Source organism: Pongo abelii, chromosome 12, assembly GCF_028885655.2.
Source record: "Pongo abelii isolate AG06213 chromosome 12, NHGRI_mPonAbe1-v2.0_pri, whole genome shotgun sequence".
Lineage (NCBI taxonomy): Eukaryota > Metazoa > Chordata > Mammalia > Primates > Hominidae > Pongo > Pongo abelii.
Window position 1 is genome coordinate 76,707,798 of NC_071997.2, and position 18,235 is coordinate 76,726,032.

At 39.3% G+C, this 18,235-nt stretch overlaps 1 protein-coding gene across 2 annotated transcripts in view; it reads left to right on the forward strand.

The window, feature by feature from the left end:
• PNPT1 (polyribonucleotide nucleotidyltransferase 1) overlaps positions 1 to 18,235 on the forward strand; it is a 58,060-nt gene that overhangs the window by 14,714 nt on the left and 25,111 nt on the right. For both annotated transcript variants that reach the window (XM_009237290.4, NM_001131721.1), the window contains 6 exon segments: positions 5,746 to 5,932; positions 6,780 to 6,831; positions 7,448 to 7,505; positions 10,872 to 10,968; positions 11,730 to 11,832; positions 17,259 to 17,329. In XM_009237290.4, the coding sequence (XP_009235565.2) occupies positions 5,746 to 5,932; positions 6,780 to 6,831; positions 7,448 to 7,505; positions 10,872 to 10,968; positions 11,730 to 11,832; positions 17,259 to 17,329 (568 nt within the window).

Here is an 18,235-nt window from a genome sequence, read left to right on the forward strand (position 1 = left end):
GGTCCTTGTTCTGTGGAAGGAAATGGGCTTTAGCAGTCAGAATGACCTGGATTTGAAACCTGTCTCTGCCCCTATAATCATGTGATCTTGGACAAATTATTTAAGGGCTTTTATTGTTGGTTTATTCTGCTATGTGATGTTTGATGTGTGGGACTTTTTGACATAGGGTCTTCTGATGTGGGAACATTTTGATGAAACAAACTATTCAACTTTTACTGCGTTTTTGTACAAGTAATATGTGAAACATCTCATTTCCAGCTTCTTCTTCTGGTATGTTAGCCACTGATGAAGTTAAAATTAGGTTCTATAAGTTAGAAAAATCCCCACATATTAGTTGGGGGTTGTGTTGTCAAACCAAATAAACAAGACTTAAACAAGGTGGAAACTTTATTTTTCTCTCAGGTAAAAGAAATTCAGAGGTGGTAAATCTAGGACAGTAATAGTGTTTACATGACATCTTAAAAAATCTAGATTCCTTTTAGCTTTCTCCTCTGCTATCCTCAAGATGTGGCCTAATCTTCACGCTTATGAACTGGCATGAAGAGCTCTGGCCAACTTATCTGACTTATAGGCAAGAGGAAAAAAAAAGAAGGGAATAGCAAAAAGGTGTGTGGCAGTTGAGTAAGTCAACCTGCGTTTTAAGCAACTTTCCCAGAAATCCCCACACAGCAGTTTCTACTTACATCTCATTGAGCAGAACTGTGGCACATGACTATACCCTCGACTGCAAGCGAGGCAAGGAAATGATTTTTGTATTCTGCCTCCAGAAGGTGGGATTCGTACTGTGAGTAACTGTCAAAATGTAGAGAGGATATTCCAAAGAATGGGGAAGCCATGAATAATAGATGATGTCTACCTCATGTTTGAGCATCTCGGAGCCTTGAGCAAAGTATTGGTTTCCTGTTCATCTGCATCTGAATTTTTGCTGAAAGTTACGGCGTTTGTTTATTCGCTATTAGTAAACTAGTCTCATTACTTTACAGGGTAGTTATGAAGATAAGAGTCAAGATTTGCAAAGTGCCCAGCATGTTACTGGTACCTAATAAGCATACAGTTAATACCTGCCATTATCATTAAGACACAGAAATGGCCGGGTGCGGTGGCTCACGCCTGTAATCCCAGCACTTTGGGAGGCCGAGGCGGGCAGATCATGAGGTCAGGAGATGGAGACCATCCTGGCTAACACAGTGAAACCCTGTCTCTACTAAAAATACAAAAAAATTAGCCGGGCGTGGTGGCGGGTGCCTGTAGTCCCACCTACTGGGAGGCTGAGGCAGGAGAATGGCATGAACCCGGGAGGCGGAGCTTGCAGTGAGCCGAGATCGCGCCACGGCACTCCAGCCTGGGCAACAGAGTGAGACTCTGTCTCAAAAAACAAAAACAAACAGAAAACAAAAACGACACAGAAATAAACCTGCTGCTAATTGGTCATATAGCCACTATCTGCCTTAAAGTTTGAACCCTTCTAATTGTAAGTAGACATTAGAGGAATGAACTAATAATCTTTTTTTTTTTTTTTTTGAGGCATAGTCTCGCTCTGTTGCCCAGGGTAGAGGAGTGCAGTAGTGCGATCTCAGCTGCAACCTCCGCCTCCCAGGCTCAAGTGATTCTCCTGCTTCAGTCTCCCAAGTAGCTGGGATTATAGGCGTGCACCACCACACCCAGCTAATTTTGTATTTTTAGTAGAGACGGGGTTTTGCCATGTTGGCTAGGCTGGTCTTGAATTCCTGGCCTCAAGTGATCTGCCCGCTTCGGCCACCAAAAGTGCTGGGATTATAGACGTGAGCCACTGCACCCAGCAGAACCAAGGAATCTTTGCTGCACATATGGCATGCCGTAGATACCCCATAGGCCGACTTCCAGCTGGCTCTTCTCACCTGTTGCTCTCAGGAGGGAAGAATGAGACTCTAGAGTGCATAAATTTCGAGAGTAGTCTTGGGTCGAGGGAGGCTGAGAGTGATTTCAGAACCAACCTGTAAGGAGATGGTTTTTAGGAATTACCAGCCTCCATTTTATGACTTTTGCATCACTATTTCCATGCAGCTATTCAGCCAGCTCTCTCTGCTTTCATAAAGATGCATCAAATATGCATTTTAACCCCTTGTTTACCTGTTAAAGTTAACATCGGGTCCAAGTGAAATACCACCATCATGGAACTTCTTTGATACAAAAATATAAAAAAGTAATTGCTACTATTTCATTATTAAAATATTTAGTCATTTAGTCATCCAAATCTCTTTTTTTTTTTTTTTTTTTTGGAGACCAGGTCTCTCTCTGTTGCCCAGGCTGGAGTACAGTGGCATGATCTCGGCTCAGTGCAACTTCCTCCTCCCAGGTTCAAGTGATTCTCTTGACTCAGCCTCCTGAGTAGCTGGGATTACAGGCGTGCACCACCACACCTGGCTAATTTTTGTGTTTTTAGTAGAGACAGGGTTTCACCATGTTTGTCAGGCTGGTCTCAAACTCCTGACCTCAGGTGATCCACCCACCTCGGCCTCCCAAAGTGCTGGGATTGCAGGTGTGAGCCACCACTCCCGGGCAGTCATCCAAATCTTTAGAGTATAATCTTATAGGGCAAGAATAATTACTCCGTGCTGTCAGCTGCCGGATTACTTCAACACCAACATTCTGAACAGTACCATTTAGATGCTTGTTTTCTACTGGTATATTTAATATCACTAATATTTCTGTGTGTGAGAAGATATAAGTCAGGAAAAAGTATACCAGTAACATGTTTTTAGAAGATATTTTGGGTCTAGAATTTATAGCTTCAGCTAATCTCAAAACTCCTTCATCTTCAACTGCTAAAATGGTTGACAGTTTATAGCAATCTTCTTTTTTTTTTTTTTTTGGTTGAGATGGAGTCTTACTGTGTTGCCCAGGCTGGAGTGCAGTGGCGCGATCTCGGCTCACTGCAACCTCCATCTCCAGGTTCAAGCGATTTTCTTGCCTCAGCCTCCCAAGTAGCTGGGACTACAGGCGCGTGCCACCACACCTGGCTAATTTTTTATTTTTAGTAGAGATGGGGTTTCAACATGTTGGCCAGGCTGGTCTCAAACTTCTGACCTCAGGTGATCCACCTGCCTTGGCCTCCCAAAGTGCTGGGATTAGAAGCTTGAGCCACCATGCTGGGCCTATAGCAATCATTTTGACAAGCTTTTCTGTTTAAATTTTTAGCATCGATGGCAGTGTTGTCCAGTAGAACTCTGCAGTGAAGGGAATGTTTTATATCTGATCATGTGGCTACTTAGCACTTCAGATGTGGCTAAAGTAACTGAGGAACCAAAATTTTAATTTTGTGTAATTTTAAATAATTTAAATGCAAGTAGCCATATGTGGCTAGTAGTTACCATATTGGACAGCGCAGCTCTGTAGACTCAACTGTAAGGAGTGTTCTTTCTGTCTTTTTTTTTTTTTTTTTTTTTAAGACAGTCTCACTCTGTTGCCAAGCTGGAATGTAATGGTGTGATTATACATCACTACAGCCTCAAACTCTGGGGTTCAAACGATCATCTGTCCTCAGCCTCCTGAGTAGCTGGGAATCCAGGCACATGTCACCACACCTGGCTAAAGGAATTTTCTTAGAAAGTATTTTTTAAAAGGAATTGCATTAAAGTTTAATGAGTGAAAACAGAATTTATTTGGGGGGTATCCATTTTTCTTTGTCATATTCTATTTTTTTAATTTTACCTTTATTTTTATTAGATATAGCATCTCACTGTATTGCCCAGGCTAATCTCCTGGCCGCAAGCTATCCTCCTGTCCTGGCCTCCCATAGCACTGGAATTACAAGCATGAGCCCCATGCCCAGCTATATATATATTTTTTTGAATCTGGTTCTCAACTCTTCTCAACTGTGTTGTCCAGACTAGAGTATGAGTATAGTGGCGTGATCATGGCTCACTATAGCCTAGCCTCAAACTGCTGGCCTCAAGTGATCATCCTGCCTCAGCCTCTAGAATAGCTGGGATTACAGGCACACCACCACAGCTGAGTTTTTTTAGGAACAGGACCTTGCTGTGTTGCTCAGCCTAGTCCCAGACTCCTGGCCTCAAATAATCCTCCCACCTTGGCTTCCCAAAGTACTGGGACAATAGGCGTGAGCCATCACCCCTGGCCACATATTTGATTTTTAAAAGCAATTTATTGAGATATAATTTACACCCATTAAATGAATTTTTAAAAATCCCCAGTTTAATCCTGTCAAAGTGAGAGGATATCCTGGAAATATAGATGAGAAAAAGAATATAGCCATCTCAGTATCATGGTATCAGAGGAAATTTCTTCAGGCCTGGTGCAAAATATGGAAACCTTATTTCCCTTTACCCTCTCCCATTTGGAATGCAATTGTTACCATTTTCTTATACAGTTAGAACTGTATCAGGCAGTGTTACAATTTTTGCTTTTGCTTCAACTGTCAAACATAATTTAGAAAACTCAAGAGGGAAAGAAAAGCTTATTGCTCTGTATTTACTCTTTTTCTCTCTTTTTTATTTATTTATTTTTTTTTTTTGAGATGGAGCCTCATTCTGTCACCCAGGCTAGAGTGCAGTGGCATGATCTCAGCTCACTGCAACCTCCACCTCCTGGGTTCAAGTGATTCTCATGCCTCAGCCTCCTGAGTAGCTGGGACTACAGGTACCCACCACCATGCCTGGCTAATTTTTTTGTATTTTTAGTAGAGACAGAGTTTCGCTATGTTGGCCAGGCTGGTCTCAAACTCTGACTTCAGGTGATCTGCCCACCTTAGCCTCCCAAAGTGCTGGAATTACAGGTGTGAGCCACCACGCCCAGCCTCTATATTTATTCTTAGTTTGCATACTGATTTTCTTTCCTTTCTAACAGTCCACGATGTCTTCTCTTATTTTTTCATTTCTGTTTAGAAAACTTGCTTTAGCTATTTCTAATGCAATAGAAAAAATTCTATTATTCAGTCCTTTAGTTGGCTTACTTGAAACAGGATCACTGCAGAGATTTCCCCATCTGTGCAAGAATTAGACAATATGACAATTAATTGTTAAACAGGAAATATTTATTAGATTCCTATTGTGTTGGATATTTTTACATTTTATTTAAAATATGTATTGCCGGGGGCGGTGGCTCACACCTGTAATCCCAGCACTTTAGGTGGCCGAGGCGGGCAGATCACGAGGTCAGGAGATCGAGACCATCCTGGCTAACACGGTGAAACCCCGTCTCTACTAAAAATACATAAAATTAGCTGGGCGTGGTGGTGGGCGCCTGTAGTCCCAGCTAGTCGGGAGGCTGAGGCAGGAGAATGGCGTGAACCTGGGAGGCAGAGCTGGCAGTGAGCCGAGATCATGCCACTGCACTCCAGCCTGGTCGACAGAGCGAGACTCCATCTCAAAAAAAAAAAAGTATTAAAAACAAATGCACTTGTATACTTTAAAAGATTTAATTTTTATTTTACGTGACTTATAGCTCAATAAAACTTGTTTTTAAAATATATATATAATTTCTCTTTTTTTTTGTTTCATTTTTTATGGGAAATCCCTCCTTAAACTTAAAGAGAATATAAACCTAAATACAGATATCAAGGTGTCTTTATTCATTTGCCGCTGCTTACATTTTGGAAATATGTTGATTCTGAGGAAAGAAATCAAGGTGGATCTATCACTAAGAAGTAAAATTGATCCATAATATTTATGTCATGTCATGGTAGTTGAAAATGTATTACTAAGAGCTTCGATGGCAGTCATTTTTTTTTCTTTTTCCTTTAAATAGTCATGTTGGAAGCCTCTGCAGAGAACATTTTACAGCAGGACTTTTGCCATGCTATCAAAGTGGGAGTGAAATATACCCAACAAATAATTCAGGGCATTCAGCAGTTGGTAAAAGAAACTGGTGTTACCAAGAGGACACCTCAGAAGTTATTTACCCCTTCGCCAGAGATTGTGAAACATACTCATAAGTAAGAACATCTGTGCAAATGAAAATATGAAATTGTCATCAGATTTAATTTCCTCATGGGAGAGAAACTTCCCATGGAAGCACTGCCCATGCATTACTTCATAAATAGCACTTTTCTGTTTTAAGAGTCATTCCCATAAATATCTGTTTACTCCCTTAAAAAGGATAAGCCCACATCACTCTTGTAAGACCTAACTTTGAATCTCAAATGAAAGAGTGTGTTTATTGGTCAAGATTCAGGTAATCACCACATCTCTCCACGTCTGGGAAAAAGAGAATAAAACATAAGATATTTGAATATCTAAGGAAACTGTTGGAATTCTCAAAAAGAAATCAGATGTAATCACTGTTACATGCCCAGTGCTTAGAACGTTAGGTGGACACTCAGTAAATGTAAATGAATCACTGGAAAATTATTTTATTTGAAAAAATTGAAAAGGTTAATACTTTCCCTTAATGTCAGTTGCACAGCCATGTGTTGGAAATTAAATTAACTCTTCCTAGCAAAAGAGTTTCATGTGATAATTGAGCCAAAATGGGTAGAATGAAGAAAGGAAGAGGTTAAAAAGAGTATGTGAAAGGTGAAATTAATTGAACAATTAAGAAGAAAAGGACAGGATACCACATGTCGTTTCCCCTGAGAGAGTGGGAGAAAGAAATTTGTGTTCTATACCATAAATAGTAAACAGATTAGCAATGATAAATAGCAATATAAATTTTTAATTCTTTCTGAAGTATTTATTAAAGTTTTAGCTGATTATTATTAAATATTTCAGTTTTGTTTATAATAGAAACTGCCTCATGTTTCCAGATATTATTATGCTAACATTTATTTTGTGCTTAAATAGACTTGCTATGGAGAGACTCTATGCAGTTTTTACAGATTACGAGCATGACAAAGTAGGTATACCTGAGTTTTGTCTTCTATAATTGCCCTAGGAATACATTTTTGTCATAACTCATGTAATTTTCTTTATGAATGCTAGTCCTATTTTTATTAAAAACCTCTAAATGAAAAGCTAACAAAAGCCTAATTGTTTCTCCATTCTTTTGTTTTGTTTTGTTTCTGAGACAGTCTCTCTCTGTCGCCCAGGCTGGAGTGCAGTGGCGTGATCTCAGCTCACTGCAACTTTCGCCTTCCGGCAATTCTCATGCCTCAGCCTCCCAAGTAGCTGGGATTGCAGGTGCACACCACCACACCCAGCTATCTTTTGTGTTTTTAGTAGAGACGGCCATGTTGGCCAGGCTGGTTTCGAACTCCTGGCCTCAAGTGATCTGCCTACCTTGGCCACCCAAAGTTCTTTTCTTTTTAATATAAGTTTTAGGGGAGTGTACAAATGTATTTGAATGAATTAACATGCAGTGTTTGTCATAAATCAAGAACCAATTCCAATATTTTAAAGAATATTAAAGAAATCTGAGTAATTCACAATGTGTTCATTGTATAATAATTAGAAAACAGAAATATTAAATGTTGTCATGTATATGTAATAACTGAACCTCAACTTTCCTTTAGGTTTCCAGAGATGAAGCTGTTAACAAAATAAGATTAGATACGGAGGAACAACTAAAAGGTAAATTTCATTTTATTTTATTTTATTTTTTTGCTGAGGGCAGCTTTAATAAGGTATGGCCTGACTCCTGCTTCTTGGGATTAAAGGTCAAAGAGGAGAGGCATCACATCTGTAAAAAAGAAGAATTCAAAGGACTTTGAACTTTGCAGCTGCTGTTCTCTAGACCTAGAATGCTCTCTCATAGCAGGTGGTCTTCTTCTAACCCAAAGTTCAAATGCCACCTCTTCTCCAAAGCCTCCCAGAACTGTTTCGGGGAAAGAGAAAGTCCCCTTTGCACAGAACCACTATTACTATGTGTTTTTTAATTTTAAAAGCGTTAAAAGAAATAATAGACTTTTTTTTAACTTTGGTTGAAGATCTCAAATAAATGTTACTCTCATTGCTTCTCAGCTTTATTTTCAATAAACTTGTAATAATGATAGCTCACAGGGTTACTGCTAAATTAACTTCTATGAATGTAGCTAGCACTACATTTGATGCAGAGTAGGTACCTAGTAAATGTTGAATGTGAATGTTCCTGATCTTTTCTGAATCAAACTCTTACCATACAAGAAATGTAACCTGGTATCTTGTCATTTGAAAACCCAAATATATTCTTTAAAATTCTAGAGCTCTTGATCTGTGAAATTGCAGTGTTAATAATACCTGGTTTATGGGGATTAAATGAGTGAATCATTTTCATCTGTGCTTGCCACACAGTAAGTGTTCAATAAATGTTAACTGATGCTATTCTTAGTACCTAGTGGAATCATAAGATACAGAACTTAGGTAATTTAGCTCTCCAGAAATTATTAAGCAAAGGATCTTACTGTATAATATCAACCTCTGGCCAGGTGCGGTGGCTCACGCCTGTAATCCCAGCACTTGGGAGGCCGAGGCAGGCGGATCACGAGGTCAGGAGATCAAGAGCATCCTGGCTAACACGGTGAAACCCTGTTTCTACTAAAAATACAAAAAGTTAGCTGGGCGTGGTGGCGGGCACCTGTGGTCCCAGCTACTCGGGAAGCTGAGGCAGGAGAATGGCGTGAATCTGGGAGGTGGAGCTTGCAGCGAGTCGAGATCGCGCCACTGCACTCCAGCCTGGGCGATGGAGCGAGACTCTGTCTCAAAAAAATAAATAAATAAATAAATAAAATAATAATAATATTAACCTCACACAAACTGAATATAAATGAAGTATGACATAGTTTTTGTTAATTTTTGTAATAGACAAATATACTCTCACATGAATATTTATAATATTTATTTTAAGATAAAAAACTGGCCCGGCATGGTGGCTCATGCCTATAATCCCAGCACTTTGGGAGGCCAGAGTGGGTGGATCACTTGAGGTCAGGAGTTCAAGACCAGCCTGGCCAATATGGTGAAACCCCATCTCTACCAAGAATACAAAAATTAGGCGGGCGTGGTGGTAGGCGCCTGTAATCCCAGCTACTCGGGAGGCTGAGGCACAAGAATCGCTTGAACCTGTTAGGCAGAGGTTGTAGTGAGCTGAGATCTCCACTGCACTCCAGTCTGGGCAATAGAGCAAGACTCCATCTCAAAAAAAAAAAAAAAATGCTGTTAGCATTGATATTAAGGCCATTAATTGTAATTGTCATTGAATAAGTTTAGTCCTTTCTCACTACATTTCATCCTATTTGGTAAGAAAGAAATTTTATAGCGAATTTTGTCTTATTTTAAAAGAAAAGTGACTTTTTGTTTGTATTATGCATAGTAGAATATCTTCATGACCGTCTGGGTTGACAGGATATTTTAAACGTTTTGGTACTGATTGTTTTCCTTTCCAAGTACAACTCAGTTAAAGCAGAAAAGATATTAAAGTCTAATATTAAAAATTATTCTTATCTGAGGAAGATACAATCTAATATATCTTTCTGTGACCATTTCTTGTGTTTTGGTTACTTTGGAGTTATGTTTAATAAACCATACACATGAGAGAATAGTACTTAAAACTTGGCATAAATTAATTGATAGGGTAGAATAGCTTAACATCTAAACCCTAAGCTAAAAATAAAATTAAATTAAACCATAAGCCTTTGAGGCTGACAGATCTGTATTCAGGTCACAGCTGTATCAGGTACTACCTGTGTGGTCTCAGGCAGTTTACTCCACCTCTTTATTTTTTATTTATGTTTTTTTTAAACTCATTGGTTATCTCTTACACAGTACTTCACCCCTTTAAGCCTCAGTTTTTTCTTCTGTAGAATGGGAATAATAAAATTTAGTTCATACGTTATTATGAAAGTTAGAAGCATTAAAAAACCAATAAAGTGCCTGGCTCATGAAAGCATTTGACAAATATTAGATAGAAAACAGTTTGTGGGGATTTCTAATATATTTTTAAAATTTTTCCCCAATTTGCAGATTTAGATTAAAGGCAAAACAGTGAGGGTGTCTACTCTTAAAACTGTCAGTTAGGCTGGGCACGGTGGCTCACGCCTGTAATTCCAGCACTTTGGGAGGCTAAGGCAGGCGGATCACCTGAGGTCAGGAGTTCGAGCCCAGCCTGACTAACATGGAGAAACCCCGTCTCTACTAAAAATACAAAAATTAGCCAGGTGTGTTGGCACATGCCTATAATCCCAGCTACTAGGGAGGCTGAGGCAGGAGAATTGCTTGAACCCAGGAGGCGAAAGTTGCGGTGAGTTGAGGTCATGCCATTGCACTCTGGCCTGGGCAACAAGAGCGAAACTCCATCTCAAAAAAAAAAAGACTGTCAGACCTTTTCCGTAAAGGTTGGCTGTATTCTTCTGGTAACATAATAGAAAAGGGAACTGATGGGCCAGGCGCATTGGCTCAAGCCTGTAATCCTAGCACTTTGGGAGGCTGAGGCAGACAGATTGCCTGACTTCAGGAGTTCAGGAGCAGCCTGGGCCACATGGTAAAACCCCGTCTCCACTAAAATACAAAAAAATTAGCCAGGCATGGTGGTACACGCCTGTAGTCCCAGCTACTCAGGATGCTAAGGCAGGAGAATTGCTTGAACCCAGGAGACAGAGGTTGCAGTGAGCCAAGATTGCAGCATTGTACTCCAGCCTAGACAACAGAGCGAGACTTTGTCTCCAAAAAAAAAAAAAGAAAGAAAGAAAAGGGAACTGATTTCAAAGCACTGTCATTCAGTCATTCAGGTAGAAAGCAAACTAAGTTCACAATAACAACACAGTTGTAGTACTTGGTACTTGATGTGTCACAGTTGGTTGAGAACATTTAATTTATCTACTTTGTTTGCCTGAGGACTAAACGTTCAGAGTCATCTCCCTTGGTTGATTCCTGTAGTTAGTTGATATTATACTGTGAACTTTAGAGAAATCCTGTCTCCTAAAAAAGTAAAAATCTTTGTTTTGGTTTGTCTTTTTTCTATAGAAAAATTTCCACAGGCCGATCCATATGAAATAATAGAATCCTTCAATGTTGTTGCAAAGGAAGTTTTTAGAAATATTATTTTGAATGAATACAAAAGGTAAACATACCCTTTTTTGTTGAAATTAAAGTATGCACTGTCTCTGCAAGTTGCCTTGAAAATGGAAACTTGATCAAGGAAAGTTGTTTTTTTTCAAGTGAACAGTAAAGAATTATAATATTTGCTATATAAATGGACACCTATGGAAGAAAAAGTACATGACATGTGACCATCTGTCTTGGGCCTGGTGTATAAAGCAGTGCCTGCCAGCCCTGACTGCACTTCAGGGTTACCTGTAGAGGTTTTTTTTTTTGTCTTTTTTTTTTTTTTTGAGACAGAGTCTCGCTCTGTCACCCAGGCTGGCGTGCAATCTCGGCTTACTGCAAGCTCCGCCTTCTGGGTTCACGTCATTCTCCTGCCTCAGTCTCTCGAGTAGCTGGGACTACAGGTGCCTGCCACCACGCCCAGCTAATTTTTTGTATTTTTAGTAGAGACGGGGTTTCACCGTGTTAGCCAGGATGGTCTCGATCTCCTGACCTCGTGATCCGCCTGCCTTGGACTCCAAAAGTGCTGGAATTACAGGCGTGAGCCACCGTGCCTGGCCTACCTGTAGAGCTTTTTAACAACACAGGAATATAGGTTCAATCAGACATTCTGATTCAGTGATATTCAGGATAGTGCTCAAGTTTCTATTATTTTTTAAAGTTCCACAGGGGGTTATGATACACAACTGAAATTGAGAACTTCCTGGGAGGGATAAAGACATGTGATTTTTCTGTTTCCAGCATTACTTCATGTACTTATTTCTTATATCACTATAGGTGCGATGGTCGGGATTTGACTTCACTTAGGAATGTAAGTTGTGAGGTAGATATGTTTAAAACCCTTCATGGATCAGCATTATTTCAAAGAGGACAAACACAGGTAATTTATATAAAAAGCTCTAATTATTTGCTGAATTAAGATTGTTTAATTAGATCTAATAGAAGCACATTAGTAGATGCTGTAGGTTTTGTCATATGGTGTATATTATTTATTTAAATTAATATCTGGCAGTTCTTGTTTGTTTTGTTTGAGACAGCTTCTTGCTTTGTCACTCAAGCTCCAGTGCAGTGGCACAATCATAGCTCATTGAAACCTCTATCTCCTGGACTCAGGCGATCCTCCCACCTCAGCTTCCTGAGTAGCTGGGTCTACAGGCGTGTGCCACTATGCCTGGTTAATTGAAAGCTGTTTTTTGTAGAGACAAGGTCTTACTATGTTGCCCAAGCTGGTCTCAAACTCTTGGCCTCAAGCAATCCTCCTACCACAGCCTCCCAATGTTCTGGGATACAGGCATGAGCCACCATGCCTGGCCTTTGGTGTGTTTTTTATGTAATTTTAACAGTTTTTTTGAGGTGTAATTGCTATTCAATAAACTATGCTGTTTAAAATGTATGATTTGGTAACTTTTTCACAAATATGCAACTGAGAAACCAGCCAAGATAATGAACAGGCCAGGCATGGTAGCTCACGCTTGTAATTCCAGCACTTTGGGAGGCCCAGGAGGGAGGATTGCTTGAGGCCAGGAGTTCGAGAGGTTGCAATAAGCTATGGTCATGCCATTGCACTCCAGCATGGACTACCGAGCGAGACCCTGTCTCTTAAAAAATTTAAAAATGAAAAAGATAATGAACATATCAGTTACCCCCAAGAGTTTCCTCATGCCTTTTTGTAATTCCTTCTTCCTGCCCCTACCTCCTCAAGAGACTACTGATCTGCTTTTGTCACTATAAATTAGTTTGCATTTTCTAGAATTATCTGGTATTTCTGTTGTATCTTCCTTTTAATATTGGGTATACAAAATTGAGTAACTCAGACTCCAGTTTATGGCGTATTGTCATTGTTGACCTGTTCAAGGCCCTCATTTGTTTTCTCCATTTAGCCTGTACAGTTCTATTCTTTTTCTATTCTTTATTCTTTACATAGGCACCCACTCTTGTATTTAACAGGTAGCCTTGTGGTTCTCCTTCTGTTCATTTATTAATATTTACCTACATCTGTATTCATTGTTCTGTGTACCATATTATGCTTAATACTCCTTTCCCACATTGTTTCTTTAATTGTATCAATCTGATGGGTACCAAGTACTAACTTTTTGCTTTAATTTGTATTTTCCTGATTACTAGTGAGGCTCATCATTATTTATATAACAGCCAGTCAACATGGTCACTGCATAAACCATGCCCTGGGGAACTGCACACCTCCAGGGCACTATTTTCACATGGATGTTGTCCCCTAGAGTTGTGCAGTGTGGTGGCCCTGCCTCAGGTTTGCCCTTTTATGAATTTTCTGTCCATATCCTTTGGCCAGTTTTTCTTTTTTTAATATGGTTTACTGTATTTTACCTGCTATTTTGTAGTAATTTCTTAAGTGTTTTAAATATTAATTCCTTTTGGTAACAAACTTTACATATATATATGTCTCCTTTATTTATTGCCTTTTAACTTTGCCTGCAGTAGTCTACTATGTTTAGAGTAAACCTGAAAACTTTAGTTCTGATATAAATTCTTCTGTACCTCAAAGTCACAAAGTTACTCACCTACTTTTTCTATTAGCTTTCTAGTTTTAGCTGTCAAATTTAGACCATTAGTCGATCTTTGAATTTATTCCTACATGTTGTATGAAATGAAAACCTCCATAGTGAGCCAATTTTACATTATTTACTAATACTTTGTTTTTCTCAATGACTTGTGATGTCACCATATGATAGTCAAAGTTTATAAATACATTGTTAAACTATATCCTTTTTCATTGTTATGTGAATTTTCTGGGCTACTGTCAAACTATTTTAATTATTATGATTTAGGGGTATATTTTAATATCTGAGAAGCAAGTCATCTTCCCTGTTTGTTTAATCCCCTCAAAATTATCTTAAAATTTAGATACATTTGTTCCTTTATTTGAATTTTAGTATTATATCAAGTTCTCAAAATATCCTTCTAGGATTTATAATTATAATTGTACTAAATTTTTATATTAATCTGAGAGAAGAATGATACTTTTACAATTTAAGTTATAGTCTACAATGAATATAGTCCTGATTCAGGTTTTCTTTTATGCTCTTTAGTCAAGTTTTTAAAATGCCTTTATTAAGATGTTCTGCATACTTTTGTTATCCATTGTGACAATCTCTGGCTTTGTAACTGTAGTACTTAGTCCGTTCATGTTAAATTTAATCATTGATGTGATTGAATTTACCATCATTTTATTATTTGTTTTTCTTTCGCGTTCTGTTTTTTGTTTCTCTATTTTTTACTTTCAGCCTTCTTTTTGAATGAATTGAATAGTTTTTAGAATTTTATTTTAATTTGCCTATTTATTTTTTAGCTGTACCTCTGAATTATTTTCCAGTGATTACTATGGAAATAACAGTATACATCCATAACTTCTCACAACTTTTTATTTATATATTTTAAAAATTTTTTGTAGAGTCAGGGTTTCGCCATATTGCCCAGGCTAGTCTTGAATTCCTGGGCTCCAGCAGTCCTCCTACCTTGGCCTCCCAAGGTGCTGGTATTACAGGCATAAGCCACCATCCCAGGCCCTCACAGTCTTTTTAGAATTAATTTTGTACCACTTAACATAAAATGAAGAAACTTTGCAACCATTTAGGTGCATTTCCCACCCCTTCTATCCTTTGTATTGCAGTTGTCTTATCAGTTACATCTATATGTGTCATAAACCCTCACAAGTCAGTGTTATAACTTTCATACAATCAGGTATTTTAAAGAAGTAATAAGAAAAAGATAGGCTTTTATATTGGCCCACATATTTACCATTTCTGGTGCTTTTTATTCCTTTCTGAAGATCTAAGTATGGATCCAGTATCATTTCCCTTCATTCTGACAAGACTTCCTTTAATATCATCCTATGAGTTTTCTTTTTTTGGGACGGAGTCTCCTTCTGTCACCCAGGCTGGAGTGCAGTGGCGCGATCCTTGGCTCACGGCAAGCTCTGCCTCCGGAGTTCACGCCATTCTCCTGCCTCAGCCTCCTGAGTAGCTGGGACTACAGGCGTCCACCAACACGCCCAGCTAATTTTTTGATATTTTTAGTAGAGACTGGGTTTTACCATGTTAGCCAGCATGGTCTCCATCTCCTGACCTCGTGATCTGCCCGCCTTGGCCTCCCAAAGTGCTGGGGATTACAGGCGTGAGCCACTGCACCCAGCCCATCCTATGAATTTTCTAATAACAAATTATTATCTTTTGTTTTTCTGAAATGTCTTTATTTTGCCTCTGTGTACAAAGAATCTTTTTGCTGGGTATAGAATTCTGGGGTGAGCATTTTTTTCTTTTAGCACCCAAACATGTTTCAGTGTTTTTTTGTTTTGTTTTTTGTTTTTTTTTTGAGACGGAGTCTTGCTCTGTCGCCCAGGCTGGAGTACAGTGGCGCCATCTCGGCTCACTGCAAGCTCCGCCTCCTGGGTTCATGCCCATGCCATTCTCCTGCCTCAGCCTCCCAAGTAGCTGGGACTACAGGTGGCTGCCACCACACCCGGCAAATTTTTTTTTGTATTTTTTAGTAGAGACGGAGGTTTCACCATGTTAGCCAGGATGGTCTCAATCTCCTGACCTCGTGATTCACCCGCCTCGGCCTCCTGAAGTGCTGGGATTACAGGCATGAGCCACTGCGCCCAGCCGTTTCAGTGTTTTTTGTTCTCCATGTTTTCTGATGAAAAGGACCCATTCAAATCGTCATTCCTTATCTATTATTATTTTTTTTCATGTGGGTGCTTTCAAGATTTGCTCCTTATCTTTGCTTTTCAGCATTATGATTGAAAGGTGTGGTTTCCTTTGAATTTATCCTGCTAAAAGTGTCCTGAGCCTAAATCTGTACATTGATGTCTTTCACCAAACTTGAGAATTTTCATCAATTATTTCTTCAAATATTTTTTCATGCCTCATTCTCTCTCTTCTTCTAGAATTGCAGCTGCACATATGTTATCCTTTTGTTACTGTCCCATAGGTCACTGCAACTATGTTCTCTTTCTTCTGCAAATTGGGCAATTTCTGTTCATTCATCTTCATGCTTACTGACTCTTGCCATCTCCTTTCCATTATGAGATATTAAAGTTTTCAATTCTAGAATTTCTACTTACTCTTTTTTATGTCCTTTGAGTATTGTTATAATAGCTGTTAAAAATCTTTTGTCGCCGGGCACAGTGGCTCACGCCTGTAATCCCAGCACTTTGGGAGGCCAAGGCGGGCGGATCACGAGGTCAGGAGATCGAGACCATCCTGGCTAACACAGTGAAACCCCATCTCTACTAAAAATACAAAAAAATTAGCTGGGCATGGTGGCATGCACCTGTAGTCCCAGCTACTCAGGAGGTTGAGGTAGGAGAATCGTCTGAACCCAGGAGGTGGAGGTTGCAGTGAGCCGAGATCGTGCCACTGCACTCCAGCCTGGGTGACAGAGTGAGACTCCGTCTCAAAAAAAAAGACAAAAAAATCTTTTGTCTGCTAATCCACCATCTTAATCAACTCAGAATCAGCCTCCATTCCTGGTCTTTCTTCTTGAGAATGGGCCCTATTTCCTGTTTCATTGTAGGTTGTTTTCTGGATGTTGTGAATGATACATTGTAGAGTGTCTGGATTATGTTATGTCTCTACAAAGAAGACTGATTTTCTTAATTTATTTTTCTTTTCTTATTTTTCTGAGACGGAGTCTCGCTCTGTTGCCCAGGCTGGAGTGCAGTGGTATGATCTTGGCTCACTGCAACCTCTGCCTCTTGGGTTCAAGCTATTCTTCTGCCTCAGCCTCCGAAGTAGCTGGGACTATAGGCACACGCCACCATGCCCAGCTAATTTTTGTATTTTTAGTAGAGACAGGGTTTCACCGTACTGGCCAGGCTGATCTCGAATTCCTGACCTCGTGATCCGCCCACCTCAGCCTCCCGAAGTGATGGGATTATAGGTATGGGCCACCACGCCTGGCCTGATTTTTTTTTAAGTTTAAGCAGGCAGTTGTATTGGCTGAACCTGTATTGAGGCTTCCTCAGCGTACTCTCATACATAGTTCTTAAAAATATTGCTTTCTCTTCCTGCCTTCCTTCCCCAGCACTCCTAGAGCAGTGCTTTACATGTGTAGTCTAAGTGATGTTAGAACTTTGGATTATTGAGGTTTACACATAGTATGAATATTTATAGAATAAATGAGTGTTTACTGCAGTTAGTAGCATGGCAAGCTTTGTGGAGGATGTACTTATCTCATTTTTTTAAGAGTTAGTTGGATTCTTCAAGTATTTTTAGTTTTCATCTTTGTGGTTAGTATATTAAAGCCTGAGGAATTCTTTTTCTTTTTTAGGTGCTTTGTACCGTTACATTTGATTCATTAGAATCTGGTATTAAGTCAGATCAAGTTATAACAGCTATAAAGTAAGTTATGTTTTTATGATGTTTGTTATGTTTTCTGATGTTCTATTATATAATTAAAGCTTATGTGGTATATTATTAATTATTGTTACTTCTTTTAACCTGTATTTTTGTACTTCATTTTTCTGTTTACATCATCATGATTTCAAAGGATTTTGTGTGTGTGCTAGATTGTCTTCTAAATCACTGATTTGGAACAAATATTAGTAAAGCATTTAATTCTTTAATGTGAGTATATCTAGTTTGTTCTCTGTCTCTAGAATGATTTCTTAGGACAGACTTCCTTGGTAATCTTGAATGGATTGGTTTTTCTATTAGAAACAAGAGAGCAAATGAATACACGAAAGCCCCCATTGCTGAAAATAATCTGGAGGCTGTTAATGAAAAACCTTGTTAATGAAAAGCCTTGTCGAGTCCCAAGCCACGTTGTGATTTTGTGTTCAGAAATACTTGGCTGTCCTCCTCTGCCCCTAAAAAGTCAACAGTAAAATCATGCTAATCAATTCTGATGATAAGAATCTGTATTGCAGGCCTGTAATCCCAGCACTTGGGAGGCCGAGGTGGGTGGATCCTGAAGTCAGGAGATCAAGACTATCCTGGCTTACACGGTGAAACCCCGTCTCTACTAAAAATGCAAAAATTAGCCGGGCGTGATGGTGGGCACCTGTAGTCCCAGCTACTCGGGAAGCTGAGGCAGGAGAATGGCGTGAACCCAGGAGGTGGAGGTTGCAGTGAACCGAGAGATCGCACCACTGTGCTCCAGCCTGGGCGACAGAGTAAGACTCTGTCTCAAAAAAAAAAAAGAATCTGTATTATTGCATAGAGTCTTGACACTCATAGCCAGTTCTTTATTTTCATCAGTGCCTAGTAGGGCTACTTCCTGTTCCTGGTTAAGGGTCTCAGAAGACC